Below are 25,424 nucleotides of genomic sequence, written 5' to 3'. Positions count from 1 at the left end.
AGACAGCATCTTTGAATTTCTCGCTCCCAGATACCCACATAGCTATTATTTTTAAGCATCAATAAGAGAACTGCATTGCTTCATGCTAGCACTGCCTTAGCCCATGATAACTTCAGTCCGTCAGGATTTGTGCTACTCTTATAGTAGCTAATTTCTGACAGTAAGCTGTCTTTAATACTGACACAGGAGCTTGCAGACTGAGAGTAAGGAAAAACAGATTTAAAATAAGCCAAATGTAAATGTATATGCATTCAGAATATGGAACTGGAACAGCCCTAACTGAAATGTAGTGAAAAGTAACTTACACATGGCTAAAGCAGGCAAAGACAAGTAGCACACAAATTATTTAGCACCCCTCTCTCTCCAGAGGAGAGCAAAGGATGTAAAATAAGAAGGGAGTTAAAAAACAAAGACTAAGTTAATAATTCCTGTAGTGATGGTAGCTAACTGAGATGGCTCAATTTAGACCTTAGTTCCATAAGTATTATTCTTAGTGCCTTTTATTTAACAGGGTCTGGCTTCTATCTAAAACTTCAGATTAACCATTAAATAAAAAAGAAAAAATCCACAAAAACTCAATAACTAAAAGCACTCTGTAACTTTTAAAATTTTTAAAGCACTGTAACTTCTTCATCAATCATTTGCTAATTCAAATTTAAACTTTCTGAGAGTGGAAACAGATGAAACCATTTCCCAACAAATAGCAAAGTCTCCACATTATTATCCTCCCATCTCATCCTCTCTGTCTGGAAAGGATGCAAAAGGCTTTGCAACACAGACAAAGATAAACCCATACACTGAGATCTCACCAAGTGCAGTACCCTGCGGAAAGGCCTTGATTTAATTATCTAGAGAGAAGTTCCATGACAACAAACAGGTACCCTCTACTGCCATAGAAGTATAGGTTCAGATGGAAAGAAGCTCGCTCATATAAGAGAGTCCTGGGCAGTTCAGAAATAGCGGAGGTCATCCTTAAGCAGAGCAAACATTATTCCTGACACGACCCTCCCACATTCTCCCAGAGCTTTCCCCACAACATCTCAATCTTGCCTAAGCCAAGTCTCAGGAAAATAACATTGTTCATCATGAGTGAGAGGGCATCAAATCACCTAGAAACACTAAGTTAACATGAGGTCTTTATCCTCAGAAAACAAATTAAAAATTTCAACAGCCAGAGAATGGGCATTTATCACCTATGATGGCTTTTGAGCCACAGAAATGGCTTCCATTGCAGGAGAGCCTCACACATAAATAAGACATGCTCTTATTAATGTGGTATGTCCTCGGCCAACTGACATCTTGTTTTGTTTTGACATTTTACAGAAAGCTTACTGAATGGATTATTTTGAAGACACACATTCATCATCTAAATGCTTGTTCAAGCAAATGAGACTTTGACCTCCTTATGACAAGATATCAGCAGAAGTAGCTTAGACACATTTGGTTCAAAAAGGTGTGTTAGATCATTCTGAAAATAAATCTTCTTTCCCTTCAAGGAAAGGAATAACAAACCCAGGGCTAGCAGCAATTCCTACCAAAAGACAACTTCCACTACTTCCAAATGACGAAGATTGGTAAGTGGTTAAAAACATTTCTTCTTATGTTTAACATGAAGAAAATATCAGCAGTCATTTGGATTTAAAAGAATGTCATAGAAACATACTTTTGGTGCCCTACGCAGTGCAGAATTGTTTACTATCTTCAAACGTGGGCGTAATACAAGAGATTTTAACAAATAATGACAGACAAAGTAATTAGAAAAACTAGATTTGCTTTCAAACTTTGCATTAGTGGTTCAAACTTTCCCCCTGGTAAAAATGCCTAGAATGTTTTCTTTATTTGGTTACACTATCTATTTCAGTGCTTCTTCGCTCATAAATTTGTTCAGACATAATCTTACCTAACACTTACACAGTACAACATAATCTTCAAAAACCACAAATTTTTATTACAGGAAACTAAAATAAATTTTAAACACATTACAATACTTACTCATGCAAAAAGTCTTGGCATACCCAGGAGACTATCACTAGCATGTCCTAGTCAAAAAATTCTATTTGCTTTGGCAAGAGATCATGGCTTTCGTGTAGTTACTCTATGCTCCAAGTTACTCTCTAGTATTATTATATTCTTTAAGTTGCTTGCTCTGCTAACGTAGGTATCAGATCCCCAGCATTTCCAAGTGGGTGCCCTGTCCTGAGGCTAGCACGTACCAAATGAGAAAAGCCCCACAGCTGACCCAGAAGGGACTGCATCCATGCTCCACACTAGCCTGAGGACATAGCCCAAAGAAACAGGATAAACCCTACTCCTACCTGAATTGCATAACCTCTTGGGCTCAGGGGTTAGATCTTCTAAGCACTTCAAGCTCTGTAGACTCTCAGCCAAAGCATTATTTAAACTTACTTGAGTAACACAAGGAAAGAGGGCCTCAGATCTGCTCAGCCTGACTCCGTGGACCTAGCGGTGGCTACAGCAGTAAAATGGACTGATATTTAGCGATTGTTCTTGGAGATGGCACGAAGAGCCTCCCAAGGAGTGTCTCCGAATTAATTCTTCCCTTCTTTCTCCTTCACTGCCATGTCTCCTTACTTTAAATCTGATTACTTTGGCACTCTTGTCAAGATAGTTTGGGATCATCCTTACAAGAAAGCTACATTTTATTTAATTGTTTTTAAAAAAGTCAGACATTACCTTTTCTAAAGGGCTTTCTACTCGGGGTATGCTGATCATGGGCATCTGGGCCAGATTATCCATATGAGAATGTTCATGCTCTGGCTGACGTCCTCTGAAGTTATTTACCACACAAACAACCTAGAAGGGATTAGAAGATAAACAGAATAGCTAAGGAACAACTCATTTTTTTGAGCTTTGATCCTGACATCCATAATTAGGCAGAACTGACACTAGCTTTAGTCACAGCTTAGAGTAGAAACACAGAAATGTGAAGTTCATGTTTTACAGAAAATCCTTAATTAATATTTCAAGACAAAAGACTTTCAACCAATTTATTGTTACATGCATCATCTGAGAACCAAAAAACCCTCTTATCTAAAAGCAAATCCATTGTCGAAACTGAATAATAGAATACCAATTATTAACAATGTCATGAATAGATGTCCAGAGCACGTGCAGCGGAGTAAGGTAATAGCTTGCAAGTCTTATGAAGGGGCAGTACCATCTAAGTTTTGATCATCCAAGACTTTCTCAAATGGAGAGTGAGAAAGGGGGAATAAGGCGGCAAAGATCATCCCCAGGGCTGAACTAAACTCTAAATCTGCTCAGGTCAGCAGTGACTCTCACATAGGGATTTAGGAATGTGATATATACTACTTTGTTAGTGTTTCTACTAATGCAGACACTCAGCCAAGTAGCAATGTTTACCCATTGTATTTTCTTCAAAACACAACTAAACTTGATGTCATGCTACTCGAAGGAGTTTATGCAATATACATCACAAAATATAAGAAAAAAATGCTGGGACAGATTTCTATTCCGTTCTTTTATGACTTCAGGGGCACAAACAAAGTGGAAAAGCTTCTTAAAAACGAATAACCAAATATAACTTCTGGACGCCTTGTGTGGAAGGGAATGTTTGGAAGTGCAAGCAGGTATATTTTAAAGGAGACCTAAAGCTGCACTGACATTTCTCAGAAGAGTGAAAACACCCACCCTTAGCCATCCCTGGGAGAGTTCTCAGCCAAGCCAAAGCTTCCGATCCAAGATCTTGACATCAAGACCTTGTGATCCAAGAATCAAGCTCAAAAGTGCTTTCACGGGAAAAAAATTCAAAGATGTATTAAGTACTGTTACAAGCTGCCAGGCAGACAAACAGTAGCAACTATTCTATGCCACAGTCTTGCACCGAAGTTATCAGTGAAGGTGATTAATAGATTAGTAGCAGCTTCCTGACACAGACACTAGTCACTGTGAACTGTGACTAACCATCTGGTTTTACAACACAGTTCCAGAAGGAAAAGGCTAAACATGGGTATTCTTTTTTGTACAGAAAACACAAAATTTCAATGTAAACCTGAAAGAAATAGAGTTAAAGCTGGAAAAGAAATGCTACTTATTCTCTGATCAGTGTAGGTACCACTACACTGAATTTAAAACTTTATACATGAAATCATAACTAGATGTTATTCTGAAGGATATAAACTTGCTTAAAGTGGGGCTTGATGCAAAAAATCTTGGTTGAAATTCTACAATCTGGTTTATAGCGAAGTCAAAAGAGATCATTTGATTAGTCCTATTTTGACTTCACATTTCTTAGTGTATGTAAATATAACTAAGAAAACCGATAATTCATTAAAAACAAAAATTAGAAACACCTTTGTCATTTAGTTGTTTGAGCAGCCAAGGCTATCAATATTGTTTTAAGAGATACAAAGTTATACACTGATTTTTTCAAACAGAAGTGACACAGATATACACTTACCAAAAACACTGCTATAGATATTCCAATTACAAATCCTGCTATTACATCTGACCAGTGATTTCGATACTCTGCTACTCTGTTGATTCCAGTAAGGAAAGCCAAGCACATTAAGCCCAAACACAGAACAGGTTTTGCAAGCCTTGTTCCTCTGGCTTTTACTGTGTTGGTAATATACATCTGAAAATTAGAAAGGAAGAAAGTGTAAGACTGATGGAGGTCTCCCACTAATTGGCGAATAAAATCTCTACATTTTGTTTGAACAAACTATGTGTATTTGGCGCTTTTTTTTTTGGTAAAAAACCAAGAAAGTAGAGTGTTAGATAAAGTCATCACACTGGTTTCTAGGGTTGTAGAAAAAGAATTAGACCACACAGCAAAATTACATTTGACATGAACCTGAAAAGCCCCTGAAAGAACAGGCAAATTAGACAATCCTATTCTATTACTCCCAATCTATGTATTTATTTGTGCACAGAGGTAGAGACTGATTTTTTTACTGCGCAGCATTGACAATAATAGAAAAAAATCTTTACACTGAAAGGGCCTTGTTTTTATTAGCAAATGCCTTTATTTCTCATAAACAACTTCTTCATGTGATTAACTAGAGATTTGTCAAAAAGCAGTGAAAATTGAACTAAATCCCTGTATCTACTTTTATAAATAAAGCGTAATAGTTTCAACCAGTGCTGAACCAATACACCCCTGTACTTCACAGATGGTGACTGGGGATGTTTAGTACCAATCCCCCCCAGCACACAAACCAATCTAAATGCAGAAACTTTTATGCTTCAGACTCCGAGAAATCGATCTGCCCTACTTGCAGTCTAACTCTCCCTGTGCAATACTACTGAATTAAAAGCACTGTCTGATGACAGAGCAGCTCTTCTGCCCTAAGGGTGCATTAGTGACTACTAGGTTTAAGCCAGCACTTTCCAAACTCTGATGTGCCAATGGAACAAATGAATACCAAGGCTTTGAATCTCCATTCTCTTGAATCTTGGCATTAAGGTTGCTTGAAAGTTCCTCGCTGAAAAATTATACTTCATCTAACAAAATTTTTGAGAAAAAAAGTATTTACTTTCTGTGGAAGAATTTTTTCTGCAATTAAACCATTGAAATCCCTAAACTCTTCACATTTAGACAAAGAGTTGAAGATTTACATTGAAGAATGCAAATGTTTTCTATGGAGTTGCACTAGATACTCCAAGTGTGTAATACCATCACTTTGAACTGCAAAGGGAAACAGATGAATCTGCACTGAAGAACCAGTACCTTTTTGACCAACAACTGGGTAGTCCTTTGGGTTTTTTGTAGTGTCTGAAACTTTAGCTGAATTTTCTGGGTAATCAGTTAGGAAGTGCTGCATTAATCAAGTCAAGAAGAAGTTTAGGAAGCATGGTTACTGTTACGACAAATAAAGTGAAGTAGTGGTCGGAGCTTGTCTGAAAAGAGCAACATCTGCCAGTAATCTTGTTCAAAACACTAGAGAAAGATCCATGGCTTAGAGGATGAATAAAAGCTTAAGCTTCAAATCACAGCAGAGTACTGCAACACATACATCTTCAGTGGACCTTAGGTGATGAACAGCAAAGCTTGCCGTTCACCTAATGCAGACAGAGCAAAGGTTTGAAAAGAAGAGCTTTGGGGTGTATCTCCAAACCATATTTCTCCTCTCTTCTTCCTAGACCATTTAAGAAATAGCATTTTTCTCTTTACTGACTATCATTTTATCTCAGCTCCTTATATTTTTGCAGGGTCTCTTCAGTGAGTTACTCTTACCATGCGGAATGCTGATAAGACAACTGCAACTTTAATTTCCACCTTTTTAGCCCCGCCGGTTTTCTTCAAGCTACAGACAGAGCAGTACATGCTGAGTTGCTCAACAACACTCTCTTTTAGTGACTCTCATCCTACTCCTGGATAGCACCACCATTATCTACACTCACACTACATGTTAGAACATCTGGTGCTGGGGAAAATATTCTAATATTTTGAATACACAGCAAGATCACCAAATTTCAAATACAGCTTGGGTGAAGCTGACACAGGGAAGTTGGCAAGAAGCTATCCTGCATTTAATTCTGTATTGTGGTATATTAAATCAAAATGACTACTAAAAAGGAAAAATCAACTCAAAAAGAGTGTAGCTTGCTCAAGACAGGTCTCAGTGATACATTTCTGTGATCTGTAACACCTGGTCATTGCCCAAACAGGTTATCTCAATTTTTATGAAGTCAAAACACATTATAATATAAATATTTGACTCTGCACTACTTCAGTCAAACTTCAACATTTTTTATACAAAGCTAAACTGAAAAGTGCCCTGCAGAAAATTCTTAGAATCTTTTCAAAATCAAGCATGTCCTTCAAGTCCCTCTCAAACGAAGCACTGAGTGAGCAGAAACAACTGCAGACTCATGTTGTGCCTCACATGAGTAATAACTACCTCCATTTGCTGAGTCCCTTCCTATATGTGCAGTCAAGATTGTCACGCCCAGTCCATTATTCACAGTAACCTGAAGGTTGTGCCAGCATAGGTACCATTTCTATCTTTTCTTTAAAGAACAGGTAGTACTGATGTTAAGAATAGTATTATATTAAAATATATATTAAAGAATCATTAGAAACAGGGTAAACTTTTCCTGAAAAAAATGTAGCAAAATTTGCTACATTTGCTGTCTGTATATTTGCAAAATTCTACATAGCAAACGTAGACTCTTCTAAGGCAGGATTCATAGATGTCCATTTTTTAAACTTGACCTCTTGCAGCTCTAGTACAATATATTAACACAGTCAACTCAGTTAAAGATCTGATTTGCATTAAGAATAAAATATAATTAAGTAGTTGTTTTCTTCTTGATTCTGGAAGAAAAGATATAAACCAGCACAGTCAGTAATTGACAAAGAATGAACATCTTGAAAAGATGACAGGATTTTTCTTCTCTTACTTTTCATAAATATTAAATGCAGTATCAACAAAGGAAAATAGCTCAATGATTTAAATGACAATGAATGACAATACAAATTTTTACATGGCTAAAGATGTTTACTGAACATCTCAGTTCCTTTTAAGAACAGAAATTGGGAGAGGAGGAATCTAATTAAAGAAATATTTTAAATTAGTCAACAAGACAACAAACAGCAGTCAGATTTTGTATGTAAGGACAAGGATTGATACAGTAGTTAGAATTAATTCTGCAGGCTGCTCATTCTCCTGCAACATCAGATCAACGATGAATCTTCTCCTGATAAACTTCTGCTATTGCTTTTTCTTTTTTCCGAAATAAGATTTTAGTATGAAAAAGACATAAAAGCGATACCAGCAAGTAGACACTGGCAGAGAGTCATATCTATATACCTGATCATTCTATATACCAACATTTACTAGATTTTTCAGGAAAACACAAACATTTCACTTTCAGTCTTCAAGATGATGGAAGCAAAGTCTCCAGAGAACCTCATAAATTGAAAGTAAAACTTTAATTGAAGTTGTTTTGAAAACAGGTATTTGAAAGAGTCAAAATCACCACCATTCACCAAAGACAAAGCAACCTGTGAGGCTTCTGCCATGACTGTCTGAGGTCATAACATAAGGAATAATCATAGTGTTGGCACTTAGGTTGTACTGGCAAAGCTTTCAAAAGTGTCATGTTGTAAGCCTGACTCATGTGAAATATGTCCTAAATCTAGTGCAAACAAAATGATTCCAAAACACCTAAGAGAAGAACTGGAATTGTGTGTCAAGTGCAGGACAAAGTGGCCTCCTGGGCTACGCTGCAAGCTCTTCCCGGTTGTCGTCTTTCAGCTATCTTTAGGCTCACCCACACACATCTCTGTGCACACAAACAAACACACACGTAACAGGTCCCACAGTCCCATTTTAGTTTGAGTGGAGCTAGTCATCAGCCTGGGTGCTCCAGCCAGGAGGCAGGTTAATTTTCCTAGCTGATTTCATCAGCCTGGGGCCCAGGGATGCGGGGAGGAAGATCCCCTCTGTGCTTGCTGTTTCAGTCCTCCCTGAAGCAGATGGTCTGGGGGACTGACAAAGAGACAGACCAGTCCGTTAGTGGGCAGAGAATAGTGACTCATGCAGCGACAAGCAGAAAGAGGAAGGAATCACTGTACAGGCACCTATCCCAGGCAGCGCTCCAAATATAAATTATCTCATGTTTTGTTTTGATTTTATAATGTTCTATCATTAAAGAAAGAATCTTGAACTATGCAAGTAATATAAGAAATGTTATAGATGTTCACCTGAGGAACTGTGAAATGTTCACAACTTTCAGTATTCATCATACCTACAAGAAAAGAGACACTCAGAAATGAAAAAGCTGAAAAAGTGGTGGGCTATAGTAGATGGTAGTCTATAATCAGGTTCACTGTTTAGTTAGAATCCTGTTTGATAATCTAAAAGCTCTTCAGCTTGTTTGATTAATAATTACTGGGTCAAATTATTACTAGAGCAAACCACAGCCATATTCTCAAATCATCTGGGCCTTTCTGCAACTGCCCACTGGAGATTTTTTTAGTGCTTTTGAAGCCTCCTCCAGCTTTCTCCCTAAGTTTTGCAGTAATTACTGATGAGCCTAGACAAAAATTTGCTTTCAGAGTTAGGAGTTTGGGTTGGCAAAAGGAAGAGAAAGCTCTAGAAATGCTGGATTTTACTCTTATCTTAAGTTTCCCACAAGTTCCCCACAGTCATAACTCTATAAACAACTGGAGAAGGAAAGAGGTATCCTTCAATGTACGAGGTCTGTAAGATACACCTAAATATTAATTAAAGCTGGTTCAGTCTACAGAGGTCATTATCTTGAGCAATTGAATTGTAATGAAGAACTGACAAGAAATATCTAGAGATCTTTAGATAAATTCCTGGATCAAAGTGTAATGTTATTTTACTATCCAGCCTGAAAGTAACCAATACACCCAATATACGAAGCCTGTGATACAAGCTGTACAATCAGTATCAAGGGATACTTTTACCTGCTGCACCAGATACTGGGAAGAAATTCCACTTCCCTAACACTGCCCCTGAAAAGCAGCCAAAAGAATCCCTTAATTCTTCAATTTCCTAACAAAAACCGGACAACAAAGCCGACTCAGTCAGGTGGCTCTGCTACTCCTTTTCCTCCTGAGCGCGCCCTAAAGCCTATCAAAGAGAGGCCTGTCGTACCTCTTCCAGCTGCCCATTGAGCAGGAGCCACAGGCACTTCAAAAGAAAGGACAAGCAAGAGGAGGCCTACATCTAAAGACTGGATCAAGGAGCGACACCAAGCAGAATGTCACCACGTTGCTAGCACTGTGACCCAGGCTGACTTGCTGCCTTTTTCCAGTGACTTAGAAACACAGCAAACTGCAAAGACAATACAGTAGAATGCCAGGAGCAAGAATCTTGCAGAAAAGATGATCACAGGCCCAACAAAAGCTCTTTAGGGAGGAAAAAATTGTCAGCTTTACCTGCTAGCCGCACCTGAGGCTGTAGTTGAGGCCAAGGGCTCACAGTACAAGGCAAAAAACGCAGCCTACAGACCTAAGGGCTATGTCAACTATCAAAACATTAAACCTGCCCCTATATCAGTCCAAATCCAAAGCAAGTCTGAAATGTAAGCAGTACCACCAAGTTCAAACACTACCCTACAGACAGGTTGGCTGCCAACTGCTCTTGTCCAATGCAGTAAGAATAACAATAAAAAAAGCAAAATTTTATAGAATGACTTAAGATTTGTCTTAAACTACAACTAGCAATGATCAGTCCCCTAGGTCTGCAGCACCAAATGACAACTGTTAGTCATGAGTCTCATATTTAAATCCATGGGAATAAACTGACTAAATCTTCATATATCACTTTGAAATCCTACCCAAAAAAAAAAAAAAAGACTCATGACTTCTCATTTCTGTGTCTCAGTTGTGGAAAAAAACCAAGTATGTGCATAATTTTCTGCTTCAAAATATACCTCTATTTGTCCAGGTTGTGTCAGCTTACGCATATCAGTGTGGCTTATACAGTTATATTATATTTAATAAACTTGCCGCATTTGCCTTAATACCTGTGTTAGCAGATGTTGTTCCAGCCTGAGAAAGTGTGAATTGCAATGCTGATAAGAAGTGGAAGCTGATGCAGTCAATTTATTAGCTCAACTCAAGTGAAAACAAAAAAGCAAAAGGTCTAAGAGGAGTTGAGCAGACAGATAAGGAGAAGTCCAGGTAGCAGCCAGCTTGGTTAAAGATTCTGGAAAATAATTACAGTTGTTCATTTTGAAGACTCTGGTACATTGGGAAAAATAAACCCAAACGTCTGAAGACAACAAGTAATGGATCCTTTGAAGTGTCTGTGTTTGGAGTGGGGTAGAGAAAACACCTAACCATAGTGCTGCCATTCAACACTTCCATTGCTAAGTCTTTCTTGATAGGCACTGAGAGAAAGTAATAGAGGCAAACACTACAGAGAGGTCTAAATATTAGCAATACAACTGTTTGAAAAAGACTGCACTTTCAGCAGGAGGGAAATTCAGAGTTACCATAGCAGCCACCCACTCTCAAAAGAGGGGAGAGGGGAAAAAAGGAAAACTCAAGAACTCAAACGAAAAAAGAAGCTATTGTTAACAAGACAATATGCACAGATGCTAGGTGATAAGGACATGGCTGCACTTAAATGGAATGAGATAAGGGAATCATTAGATAAACCATAGGCTTTGTTTTTAAATGGGCTGATCGATGAAATCACATAAGTCTGACATTGTTTACTTCGTCTCCTCAGAGAGCAAGGACTCTGGATCAGCTTGTTGTCTGTTTATATCTTTAAGCTGGTTTTGTTTTGTGCACAGCTGGCTAAAATGTCCAGGGAGGATTGGTAACAATCCCTCCCTCTCTCCCAAATATTTCTGTTAACCAAAAGGAAAGGACATTTTGTATCACAGATCATATGCTCATGAAATACTAGGTAGGTAATATATGGAGGTCTTTATGCCTATGCTCTCAATAACTGTTGTACCACAGCTCTTACAAAGACTAGGCTACTGTTTAAATCTTCTACTACAGTGAACAGCAATGAGAAAGTTGTTACTCAGGGCCAACTATCCTGATAAACATAATGACAGTATAAGGCCATGACCCCAAATATTGGAACATTGCATTTCTTTCCCTGGTGTGTAATAAACAGTATTTTTAGCTGTAACCATGCAACAGAATTTAAAAAAAATAAAGACTAAAAAGACTGCCAATATCACGTCAAGGACCTAAACTTGCAGGCTACAACTCAGCTGATATATCATAGCACTCAGATATATCACAGCAATTCACCTTATTAGGCAGCCTATAAGAACTCAGAAATCCTGTCAGCAGTTTGTAGTGCTTCAGCTAAATGAGTGTCATGAATCATGCTGCAACACAGTAATGACACAGGATATATTCACTTCTGCAGTTACTGAAAGCTTATAAAGTCATGAAACAGATCACAGCAGTTTTAATTTTTGATGTTGCTAACTGTATATTGATCACAGACAACATAAGTTTTGCATAAAGTACTCTAGCTCATGCCAAAAGCCATTGATACTAGGTATTAGACCTTACTAATGTCTACTTTTTGTTTTTAAAATGTATAAACACTATTTGTCTTCCTGCTTTGCAGTAGCTGAACAGTTGGTTTCCTTTAGCTACTGTGACTCATGGCAACAGTGGAAATCCAACTTTACAGATGGATGAGAAAAATAGGAGCAATTAAAATGAAGAATGCTGAATATTTTCTAAAATAGCTTGCGCCAAATTTAGAGGTATGTTTCGGTGAAGCAAAGCGTTAGATATCTCCCCAAATAAAGATAATACTATTGGGAGTCTTACACTTGCCTCAAGTTAGAATAGAATTTTATCGCTCATCTCTTATTTGCAGATAACACTTGCCTGTACTAACTGACGATCCACATCTCTTAAGCAGACATTGCTCACAAGGAACTTTTGGTAAATGCTACTGTCAATGCTGTGGATTTTAAGCAACTGGTTCTAAAACCATACTCAGATGCATGGAGTTGGCACACTGTCTGTGGATGGGGTTGGGATCTTTGCCATGTTGGCAAGTATCAGTTTCCAGATCAACCAGGAATTAAAAGTCAGCTCATTAAATATATGCTTAAAAGCAATACACTTTCACACACGTATATATACATGCATGTAGATGCATACATACACATACCCATGTATGGGCAGGCCACCGTTCAAATACCGAGAGAATTTACAGGATGAGTCCTGCAATGACCACAGAGGTACAAACACACTTGCCTAGTTCCCTACTGACACCATGTGAGCAGCCCTTGGCACACCCAAAGGGCTACAGAGGTCTGTGACTACCAGTGCAGGTCAGGTAAGAGACTCCCACAGGCACGTGCCAGGGACAACTTAACTAAGATGTGCTTCTGCTTAAGACTAGAACGATGTCCACTCCAAATGAAGCCAGGGAGTACTGCAGAGTTACTTGAGTGAGATTCATTAGTCACCCTGCCTCTCACCTGCCCCCCCACACCTCCCAACAGCCTCTAGGACAGCTGTGATGCCAGGCAGTAAACACCAGTTTTTATCCCAGCCCTGCTCATCACTACCTACATCAGACAGGAGAAAGGGAAGAAGGGCTAGATTGTCTTGTAGCCCACTTCCTTGCAGAATAAGAGCCAAACTGACTTAGCATGAGCGCTGAGATACCTATAAATACCAATTCTCGTACTTAAAGACATGCACAGATCTTGGGAAACCTGCAGAGATGAGACAGTTAGACACGCCCACTCTTCTGCTTCACCCCACCAAAGAATATGGCCGTGTGCAATTCTGCTAATCTGTACTGCATGGAAAGGAACCACTCCCAGTCATGCGCAATCCCTACCCTTGTTATTTACTACCCAACAAAGCCTCATCCCACATTCTCTGGAAACTGGAAAAAAAGTAAACCAAGAACCTGATTATCTAAATCTATAACCCTTTTTGGACATCTTGCCCTTTTCTCAGCATTGCCTTAGCTTTCAAGGCTCAGAAACCACTACATCTGTAATTGTTAGAATTAAGTCCAGTGAATCAAATTCTCAAAGGCCTCACAGTAACTCATAGAAGGTTTTCACATATCAAATCAGCCAATAGTTGTCTTATCTTCTTCCCATTCCTCCCTCCTCCCCTCACAGTGTGAGCCGTTTGCTCTCAAAAATATAATGACATTAAATAGTACAATATACTTACAGCCAGATACATAGCTGCATATACACTTAGTGCTGCTTCTTTGGATGGGAATGTCTTTCTGGCTTTCATGATAAGGTCTGGATTTCCAGTACAGGCATGTACGCTACTGATGAACTGTGTGTACTGTTTACATCCAAGTGCTGTATAGTTGGGTTTACAAAGTGCAAGAAAATGTGGTGCAAGATTCCCTGTTACTACTTGTCCAGCATTTACAAAGATGTCCGTAGCAAACAGTCCAAATGCGTAAATTCCTAAAGAGGGAAACAAAGAGTTAAATTTCCTCACAATTTCACTCCAGGACAACATACTATAGTATTTATCACAGTAATATACCAGCTCCTTCCATTTAAGAACATGAAAAACCCTCACATATATTATACCCTAAAAATCCTGGTTCATGTTGAAGATGGTACTTTCCTACACAACCGCAGCACAAACGCTGCAACGTACCCACACACCTGACCTCTCTCCGTCCTTCGGAGCAGCAGGTTCATCTCTTCTGCAAGTAGCCCGCTTTCCTAGGCCCCCTAGCCACCAATTCCCACTGTTTGGGGTAGCTAGCTATACTGGTACCTAACTTTTGCCCATGTTCACTAAACAGAAGTGACAGAGGCAAATTCTTCACCCTATAAATTTGCTTGAGAACCAAGGAAGTCACGCCCTGATGGAGAAGTAACTTGAAAAGTCATAATACATACTGGACAAACATTTTCTTTTCCCTTGCAGCTGTAAAGAAGCTGAAGTACTGAATATTCAATATTGCCATGCACGAGTTGTCTTCATCGGCCTGCTACTGGGTACATCTCTATGCATGGCATATTAATCACAATATCAACATAATGAGCTAAAGACCTATGTATTTGAGGAGCTATTTGTGCTAACGAGGTTTTTTTATCAGACACATCAGCAAAGCATTAAGCACATGTACTCATTCATTAGAATGGAAATGCCTGTATCTGATTACTTAAAAGAAAACAGATTTTTGCTATTCTGAGGTCCTTTTCCATCCTTTTGGAAGCATAAAGTGAACTCTGGAAGGAAATGCAGAACAGCACCCTGACTGGGAGGCAAAGCCAGTGGGTGCATGTTCAAATTCCACCTGAGCTACAGATTTCCTCCTGTATTTCCACAGGCAAATCACCTTACCTTTCCCATACTTTATTTCACTGTGAACATAGCGTGAGTTCTGGCAGTTCCCAAATTCATGGGACACCATGAGGACTTTGAGGGATGTACATCGCAGCAGACACGATGCCACAGAAACACGTGCATTTCTAAAGGTCAGGTTTTTTCCTCAGCAAAGCCAGAGGACTGAGGATGATTTCTGGGATCCTGGCTGGTCAGCAATGTCACACTAACATTAACTCACCCTGAGCTGCTAGACACTGGTGAGCAGCGGATTGTGCCTAGTTGAGTGGCTGCACAGAAGGGCCCTTTCAGCAAGCCCCAAGGGCATGCACTGCCTCAAAAGAGGTGTCCACATCACTTAGTGTGAGCATAACGGATAGTGATGCTTCATCTGGTAGAACAGTGCAGAGGCCGTTGTTCATCCCCTACCTCCCTCCCAATTGTTTTTTTGCTTCTGTGAGGAAGGAGGGCCCACCAAGCGGGAAGGAAACGTGGGCACTGATTACACACTGAGCAACTGGAGCAGGAGAAGCTCCTCATCATCACCCCCCACCTCCTTTGGACCTATGCAAGACAGTCTCATTCTTAATGACTTTTAGCACTCCGTTGTGACAGCGAGCAATCGCTCTCTCTGAAGGCAGGCACGGCTGCTACACAAACACTGCAAATACAGACACAGCTGCACATCCCCTCCCTCCCCCTGCAACTGGGACACAGGGGAGGATTAACTGCCCCAAGGCTTCATTCCTCCAGCTGTTTCTCTTAGATACAACCGTGAGTGAGAAGCAAACAACAGAACTGAGCCCTGCTATGGTATCCCTGCACGTATTAAAAACCAGCATCTGGGAATATTCAATAGACATTTTGAGTTGTTGTACTTCTCCCTCCAAACACATTTACAATGAACTAAGTAGAAAGGATGACATCTCATATCTACTTAAGTCAATGGGGGAGTTACAGCTGACTTCAGTGGAGCTTGGATCTTGTAGTTTTCTACTACAGACTATAATAAAATCTCCAGGCTAAGAAAGTACCTAAATTGGGCTTGACTTCAAACACACATTTATATCCCAATGTCTTCAAATTTGGCTGCTACGTGTGTGCGTAACCAAAAGAACACTGTCAACTATACATATGGCACAAGGGTATCTCCCTTTTCAACTCCACTGTCCTCCAGGCCCACTGGTTGTTCTTCACCCTCGTGGTCCCATTTTTTTCTATTTTTACTGCTGTTTCTGCAACTATTTTTTTATCCAAACTTCCAAGAAGCTTCATTTGCTACTCAAAAGGAGAGAACTCAATACACCTGAGTTAAGACCACACATGAAATGTCGTATTGCTATCTGAGTATTTTCCCCAGGTCAAAATTAAGACATAATTGATCACTCTCACCATTCAGAAAATGAAAGCATTAATTTTGCTCATACCAAGGAATCTGATGGTCCTGCGCACCAGTGGATTTATATAACAACAGTCTCCAGTTAATATTGTTTTTTCTTGGTTTTCAAAATCCTTTGTAGCTAACTGTAGACAAAACACTGCAGTTTCTCCAACGATAATCTTAGGGAAGGAGAAAAAAGGGGAGAGAATGGTCAGATTACAGCAAGTAAAATATACTAATATTACAGAGATAGCTATCTCATCTTAAGGAAACAAGACCAAACCAGCACAAATGACAACATAAGTGAACCAATTTCTGTATGTTAATCTTCTTATGAAGGAAATATGCCTTATGGCTTGCTTTACTTTATTTGCATTAAATGAGAATAAACTTCCATAACCAGGACTTGGAATTGACACTACATAACCTAGTTTTCAGGATGAGGGGAAAAAAAATAAAAATCTATTAGTTCAAGAACAACAGATCACATGACGTACAAGATGTGGACTAACGTAAAGACCTAATCCTGTAAAATGCTGGACATTTCAGTTCCTACGTGGCTTTCACTGACACTCAGCACTTCACAGGGTTGAGCTTTAAATTTTGGATGGGCTGGGGGGCAGGGTGTCAGAAATCACAACAGAGCTCCTGTCCACATCAAAGGATTGGTTTGCCAGGAGGCACTTAACAGGTCTGGCTTTAGCTTTGTTCCTTGTGCTTGAACAAAGTGTCACCGCAGATATTTTAACATTAAGCATGGCCTGTTTCACATTCGTTACACCAAAAAGAATAAAGTTCTCATATCTATAGGTCATTCACTTTATGGTTGGCAAAAAATAAGAAAAAAAAAATCACAAATAAAAAAAGAAAAATACAGATCTTGAATGTGAAATATCCCCTCTAAGATGTGTTTTTACCTGAACAGCAAAATATGACCTTTAATTTACTCGTGACAATTATGGTATTGAAACTTAATAGCCTAAGCTAAGCCTTAAGCATGTATCTATCTAAACCTATGATACTGAAGCTTTACGGCAGGTAGCACAGGTACGACCAAAAAGAGTAAAGCAGAAGGGTCAAATATTGACCCCTGTATTCCAACTTCGATTCACTGTGTGACTTGGAGGCAAGGCTCTTCCACTCTTCTATATGAAAAGTAGTAAAGCTAATTGACAGGTATGTCACACTTCGATAAAACTGGAATGAAGACCAGCAAACTGAAGTCTTAATACTACACAAATAAATGAAATAACGCCATCAAATCTGATTCATTACCTAGGTTTTTCTTAACCTTTCACCTAACAGGAAATTATAAACCTTTTCATATACCACAATAGGTCTGAACAGTTCCACGCACAGCACTGGTTACAAAAAAAAAAAAAAAAAAAGGCAATGGCTCATAAGCACAATTTGTTGTCAACATGAGTAATGCAATTAGTGACCTCACTTGGCTATTTGTACAAAGACGACTTTGGGCTAAATTGTGACACACAGAGGAGGAAAGTGCTTCTTACAAATAATGTGGCACAAATAACAAAAATAACTGTGGTGGCACGTAAAAAGCAAAATTCAGTTTATCACAGAAACAGTCATCATCTATTACTTTAGACTGGTTTCAGATCCTAGTGGAATTTTTAGATGAAACAGAAATTTCAATACCTGAACTAACAAGTATCCTCTCTCTACTTTGATGCAAGCAAATTTTCAGCATACTGAAGTACAGTTCCTTCATCTATAATTAACAAATGATCAGTACACATATGAAATGTAACTCAGCCTTGAATACAAGGTCATCAAAATTATGACAATGATAAGGAGAATTCAGCCTAATGACCCCTACATTTCTCACCAAAAAAAGCAAACAAAATACCAATTTTAATAATTCATAAAGGTAAGAACTGAAACACTAAGATTTTTACTGTGAGTCATAGTAACTCCCTTCTTTCCTCTGGAATAATGAAACATCAAGGACTAGGCAACCTGAACACAGTCTGATTCTGCTTTTTTTTTTTGCCAAACCTAATAAATTTCAGTAAAATTATTGCAGATTTCCAAACTCCAGGAAAAAGTAGAATCCAGCACAATGGAAGCATCTGTGGTATACAGCGCTCAACCTTTTGCAAGAACACAAAGAGAAAGTGAGCCAGCAAGCTCAGCTCTCCAGCTCTGCGCAGAGTCTTGGAATCTGCTGATCTAGGAATCCGGGTTCTTCTTTTTGGCTGGTAGGGAAGCTGGGGGTAGCAAACAGGAAAACTGCTCATTCAGTTATAGGAAAGGAGATCCTCACTTCCAGCAACCTGTCTTCAACAGCTGCACCTGGATCCTTGCTGCTGGCAACAGCTTTTCCTTGTTACATTTCCTGTCTTTGATGGTGACCTCGATGAAGAAAGCCTCTGCTCCAAGAATAGCAGGGAGCAGTGTTCCAAGTTTGTAGCTGAACGAAAATTCTCTTGGAGTGGGTACGTAGGTGCAAAGGTCAGAGTGACGCAGAACTCTGCTAAAGACAAAACTTTTGCTATACTAAGCCTAATGCTCTACCCTCAGAAGCAATCAGAGTGGGATATGCCATCGAGCACAACAGGCATTCACCTCTATGCTTCTGTGAGGTACTTTGATAGAATCCTTCTGGAATTTGGAAATAAATACAGGTTCTGTATTTTTCTGTACTGGCAGCTCAGCTAAAGCTGTTGTGCTTCCTCAGTCCTTCAACACAAGCACTGCTCATCTCAATAATCAGCCTACTGATGTTTCAGAAATTGAAGGAAAATCTTTTTCAATCTCACTAAGCCCCAGGAGAGATTCTGCTTCCCAGTGCAATTCCTTCCCCTTCTTCTCTCCAGCACCACTGGCAATAATCAGCTGTACAGAGTAGAGGAAAGGGAGGGCGATCTCCCTCTTGCCCTTTACCACAATTTGCATGCCTGGTGTATTCCAGGAGGGAAAAATTTCTGTATTTCCTCTGGCACAAGGACAGCCATTACCCCTTCCACTGCATATGCAAGTTGCAACCAGCCAACAAATGACATTTAATATAAGAGAATTACTTGTGTACTTGTTGGCTAAGTCTTGGGACAAAAAGTTTTTGGAATATTGCAAAACTGACAGTGAAGGATTGCAATGGGGAATTTGAATGCTCTGACAATACAAATTTTTGGTCAGAGCTACACAAGTTAAGGTATAGAACTATAATTTGCAATGAAAAATATGAGGACATTAGAAGTATCTTTTACCTGCTTCTGTCTAACAGGGTCATATGATTTTAGATCGCTGTACAGATTTCTTAAAGAATTATATATATTAAAATTCTTAGCTCACAGATATATTAACAGCTGTTAAGAGCAGAGGCCATCCTTCCCTAAGGCTGAGAAAACATTTTGACGTATAATTACAACATGTAAAGTATATGGAAAAGAACAATTTTCACCTAAAGGCTAACAATACAAAGTGCAGGCTTTCAGTATTCTAAAGAACATATATATTAATAATTTTCACAGTCCTTAGATAAGATAGCAGTGTACTTAACTGTTACGAGAAGGAGCAAGACAAGAATGATGGCCCTATAGGCACGGGCCTAAGCTCTGACAGGTAGTGAGCGTATCCTTTTTCTACTCCAGCTTCCCTCTGTCACCACAGGGAAGGCCCTTGGTCCAGGTTCACAATATAAAGGGTAATAGGAACAATACAAAAATCACCCTACATAAAGGTATTTAATATTAATACATACTTCATAACTAACATCTAGATAATCCTTTCTTTTTATGGAAGCATGGAAAATAAATATTAATCCAGCAAAACCTAAATTACAGCAAAAGTTCTTCTAACCATCTCCATGGCAATTGTATCCTGCCTGCGATGTGACAACCCATTTGACAGCAGGAACGGAGTTTGAGAGGGGTGAGATCCAAAATTAATATTTCTTCTTGTTTCACCTCTTAGCTCCTGATTAACTTATTCTCTGCTTGATTTTCATGGTGGTTTTGTACTAGTAGTATATTTATTGCCAGCCACCCAATACCCGTCCCTTTCCTTGTTCTCTGCACAGGATGCTTATGGGGTTTAGCACACACTCCCTACACTGATTCCTTCCTCCCAAATAAGTTCAGTTTTTTTCCTGTATTAGTCATTTTTCTGAATCCAGGCAAGCTGTTCCTAGTTTTAGCCCTGCACGTCAATTTAGAAATCTAATTTGTGCTTCCCAAAATCATCTATCCCATGTATTCTTAACTTGGTTCTAAATTCTGAGCTCTTTTTCAACTTGAAATGTCAAACCTGACTCATTCCAAATATTAGAGCTAGATCAGCTCTAACCTTGTTGATTTTCCAGTAAACTGACTCCATAAACAAACTTCCCCTAGTGTCATGTATGGTTTACAACAGCCAGCACCTATTTAAATAAATGACCTTAAATCTGCACTTCTGAAATACTAATTAGTATTCTCATATGTGACACAACTTCCTATAAAAAACGCATGATTCAAGTAAGAATTAAGCATTCATTTGGATGACAGGATATCTGAGGGTACATTAATGCATTTAAATAAGATAAATCCTGAAATTTAAGGTTGATAATCTCTATTTGGGATTAGGAAAGAAATTTCTGTGTACACATTCATAGATCTTTCCAGCTAACACTTACTTTAGGGTATACAAATGTTCATGAAATATTTCATATGGGCCAGGGAACGTGGTAGAATACACGATTCCCCCTCTGCCAATTCTCAGGATTCTGCTGTAGCTACAGCAACCACTCAGATAGACGAGTAACACTGAAAAGCAGTTATTGCATGAAAAAGACCACTAAACAGTCATCCATGTTCTGAACTTCTCAAGTTAAGAGGAACAGTTGACAATACTGTGTGTTATAATTTCTCTTCTGACTTCTTCAGCGTCTCAGACAAAGCTCTGCTTTTCTCTTTAGAATGAACTCTCTCATATTTCCTTATCAGACAGGAAGAGAAGCTGAGAACTGGAGCTAAAAATCTTGGGGATGATGTCTGTCTCTCTAGGCAAATCGTTATCACTTAAATTGCATGGCCTCCCCATTCATTTCACTTATGAGTTCCCACTTAAAAAGTATGGGGTAGATTTCTTTTAAAAATATGGCTTCCATAGGCTCTGTTGTTCCCGTTCTTTATTTTTTCTTCTTAACTTTTGGCCAGATTGTGTACTATTTCTGGCCTATTTCCCTGTTAAAAATGCCATCAACATACCACTGAGCATAGTGTTCTTTAGAGTTTGGAAAATCTAGCAGCATAAACCTCTGTCTTTAGTGATGCTGTAGATAAGCTCCACACCCTGCTTTAAGCTAAAATTGCTGTGTGAGGTGACAGCCCTGGCAGGAAAAGCAGCAACAGTACTTCCAGCAGTAGCAATTTCAAGTTCATTATGCAGAGCTTTCCCTTGAGGCCATTTTCTTTGTGTTTTTCTTGTTCTCATTGCTTCTTGCTCGCTTAAACTGACAGCAAATGCCCTCGTTGATTTTCACAGAAGCACATTTTCTATAGTGAAAAATGACCAGCAGTTTTGAGTAAAATGAAAAAAATAAGTCCTAGATAAATCTGTCTGCTACTGATGAAATACAAAATATCCCCCCTTGCATTCAGCACGGAGATATAGGACCATACTGCACAGCAGCTTCTGAAGGTCTGGAGAAAAGATGTGGAAAAATACTCAGTTTTTTTCCCCCAGTAAATTTTGTTTTATAAGTATATACTCTCTATTTTTTGAGAAAAATATCGAAGTTTTAATAGAGTTCTTGGTATATATTTCATCACGGCCATTTATAAAAGGAAAATAGCAGTATAAGACCATATATCTAATAGTCAAATATTATCTGCTTTACTTATTTCTCTGTAGTGCAGAGTATGGCTATATGCTACTAAACACTAATGTTAACTTCTGACAGGGACAAATATTCTGTACTGCTCTTTGTAATACATTGTACACATAGTCAGTACGTAACAATGGCAAAGGTTGCTCACTTCATGAAGATGTTATTGCTATTTGAAAGCAAGAGGCACATAATAAGCAAGCATTTATAATCAGAGAGCTTCAAAGGGACCCCGTGAGCACATAATTACAGACATGGACAACTCCATAATTCACTGAATTATCTTCATTCGTTATCTTACCATGACAGAAAAAAATGAAATATTTTTAAAGTACAGTGTCTCTAAAAATCTTCACTTGCCCCTGACCCCTTTTTTTTTTTTTTTTTTTTTTTTTTTTTTTTTTCCTCTCCCCACCCCTAACTGAGCAATTGATCATATATGCAATCGGCATCTCCTCTAGAGCATGCCGGCACCATCCAACAGGCAAAGCTTCTGCACAGCAGCACACTATCACCAGGGCTGGAACCACATAACACCACAGCAAAGTTTGGTTACGTAAAAGATCATTTTGAGAAACAGTTACCAGGACTCCGCTATCCTGAGACTAAGAGAAGGGCCTTGTGCCATCACCAGAGGGCAAGTCTTGGCGTGTGACAGCAGGTCCTGCATTTGATGCTCTGTGACAGAAGCAAAGGGGTGAGCAAGCAGCCCCACGGGGTGCACCAGCCCTGCCGAGCTCCACCTTGACGGGAGCATTCTCTCCACATTCAGTCCGCTTTACTCACTGCGCTTGGCATCGCTTTCCCCGCTCACATCTACTAAGCCTTTTATATGCCTGCGAGATGAACAGTATCCAGCTGCTCTGCACTGCAGTCCTCCGGGGGATTAGAAATGGCCAGCACACTAGGAAAAGAAGCTCAGAAATGCTAACATGGCAGTCTGGGGGCCAAATAAGTGTCTGGCACCTGGCTCCAAAACTATTTAACTGCTGGCATAGTTTCACAATACTGAGATCAGTATTCTTGGTGAACACGTTCAAAGAGGTAGTAGATTGAACAGACTTCAGTGAGAACACTTTTGCCCACGCACCAAGCCTTTCTAAGTTAAAAAAATAACAACCAAAAGTAGAAAAAAAATATTAATCTACAGAAAATTCTCAAGATTTAAAAGCACTAGTAATTTTGATCCGAAAACAGCGAGGGAAAGAGAAAAGAATTAACTCAAAAGTGTCTTCTAAAAGCAAAGTTACTGCAGGCTGAAATATTCCAGATAAGGTTCTTCTTATAATAGGGAATTTGCACAGGTTTTAAGTTGTTTCCATTTTCTTTTTGCAAAAACGAGGATGCCATTACCCAAAGCTTCCAAGCTCCACACTTCACTCTAAAAACACACCTCATTAGGAAGACGGGTTTTAATACAACCAGAGATCAACTAATTTTAGTCTCCGTACCGGCAAGTGATGCTTGAAAGAGGTTGTTATTACATATAATTATTTCATTAAGGATTTTGAAAAAGAACTTTACATTAAAACTTTTCTTTTTTCAGATGCTTAGCTTCAACCTTTAAAATACCATAATATTTGCAAAGGAAAAACAAAACATTCAACGCCCCACCATTTATCATATAATCATAGAATAGTTTGAGTTAGAAGGGACGTTTAGTGGTCTTCTAGTCCAGTCCCCCTGCAATAAGCAGGGACATCTTCAACTAGATCAGGTTGCTCAGAGCCCTGTCCAAACTGACCTTGAATGTTTCTACCATCTCTACCATCTCTCTGAGCAACCTGTTCCAGTGTTTCACCACCCTCATTGTAAAACATTTTAACCTTATGTATACTCTAAATCTACCCTCTTCTAGTTTAAAAACCTTACCCCTTGTCCTATCACAACAGGCCCTGCTAAAACGTTTGTCCCCATCTTTCTTATAAACCCCCTTTAAGTACTGAAAGGCCACAATAAGGTCTCCCTGGAGCCTTCCCTTCTCCAGGCTGAACAACCCCAGCTCTCTCAGCCTGTCTTCATAGGAAAGATGTTCCATCCCTCCGATCATTTTCGTGGCCCTCCTCCGGACCTGCTCCAACAGGTCCATGTCTTTCAGGTGCTGAGGGCTCCAGAGCTGGTTGCAGTACTCCAGAGCAGAGTAGAAGAGCAGAATCACCTCCCTCAACCTGGTGGCCACGCTTCTGTTGATGCGGCTCAGGATTCCATTTGCCTTCTGGGCTGTGGGTGCACATTGTCAGCTCATGTCCAGGTTTTCATCCACCAGTACCCCCAAGTCCTTCTTGGCAAGGCTGCTCTCAGCCCCTTCATCCCCCAGCCTGTACTGATACCAGGGGTTGCTCCAACCCACATGCAGGACCTTGGACTTGGCCTTGTTGAACCTCAAGAGGTTCACAAAGGCACACTTCTCAAGGCAGTCCAGGTCCCTCTGGATGGCATTCCGTCCCTCAGGTGTGTCAACTGCACCACTCAGCTTGGTGTCGTCTGTAAACTTGCTGAGGGTTCCCACTCGATCCCACTATGTCATTGATGAGGATATTAAACAGTACTGGTCTCAATATGGACCCCTTGTCACCACTGGTCACCAATCTCCATCTGGATATTGAGACATTGGCCACTACCCTCTGGATGTGACCATCCAACCAATGCCTCATCCACCAAATAGTTCACCCATGAAATCCATACCTCACCAATTTAGAGAGAAGGATATTGTGGGGAACTGCGTCAGAGTCCAGACAGATGACATCCGTAGCTCTTCCCTTATCCACTGATGTAGTCACCATTATAGAAGGCCACCAACCATTATAGAAGGCCACTAGGGTGGTCAGGCAGGACTTGCCCTTGGTGAAGCCATGCTGGCTGTCTCAAATCACCTCCCTGTCTTCCATGTGCCTTGGCATAGCTTCTAGGAGGATCTGTTCCACGATCTTCCTAGGCAGGGAGATGAGGCTGACAGGTCTTTAGTTCCCAGGGTCCTCCTTTCTACCCTTTTTAAAAACAGTGCAATGTTTCCCTCTTTCCAGTCACCAGGAACTTCACCTGACTGCCATGACTTTCCAAATATCATGGAGAGTGGCTTGGCAACTACATCAGCCAATTGCCTCATGACTCTGGGATGCATCTCATCAGGTCCCATAGACTTCTCTATGTTCAGGTTCCTCAGGTGGTCACAAACCTGCTCTTCTCTTACAGTGGGAGGAACTTTGCTCCTCAGGTCCCTGCCTTGTGGTCCATCAGTCGAGAGGTGTGGGAAGAGAGGTTTCCAGTGAAGACTGAGGCAAAAAAATTGTTGACTACATCAGCCTTCTCCACGCCTGTTGTTACCGGTTTGTCAGTCAAATCCTATTAGAAGATGAATTCCATACAACATGTTCTGCTCTGCACTCAGCTGTATAAAGGAAGTGTTCTATTGGACTTCAAGTGATACATGT

At 39.7% G+C, this 25,424-nt stretch overlaps 1 protein-coding gene across 6 annotated transcripts in view; it reads right to left on the bottom strand.

Moving 5' to 3' along the window:
• Nucleotides 1–25,424, bottom strand: part of PLPPR5 (phospholipid phosphatase related 5) — a 93,157-nt gene that overhangs the window by 54,008 nt on the left and 13,725 nt on the right. For 5 of the 6 annotated variants that reach the window (XM_054211279.1, XM_054211280.1, XM_054211283.1 and 2 more), the window contains exons 2-5: nt 16,210–16,342; nt 13,655–13,905; nt 4,442–4,618; nt 2,695–2,814 (exon numbers count right to left, since the gene is read on the bottom strand). In XM_054211279.1, coding sequence (XP_054067254.1) covers nt 2,695–2,814; nt 4,442–4,618; nt 13,655–13,905; nt 16,210–16,342 — 681 coding nt within the window. The remainder of the gene's footprint in view (nt 1–2,694; nt 2,815–4,441; nt 4,619–13,654; nt 13,906–16,209; nt 16,343–25,424) is intronic. The other variant, XM_054211284.1, reaches the window with a different exon arrangement.

The sequence above is a fragment of the Rissa tridactyla genome, chromosome 8 (genome assembly GCF_028500815.1).
Source record: "Rissa tridactyla isolate bRisTri1 chromosome 8, bRisTri1.patW.cur.20221130, whole genome shotgun sequence".
Lineage (NCBI taxonomy): Eukaryota > Metazoa > Chordata > Aves > Charadriiformes > Laridae > Rissa > Rissa tridactyla.
Note: the sequence above shows the minus strand (reverse complement) of the source record. Positions and strands in the feature narration are given on the sequence as shown.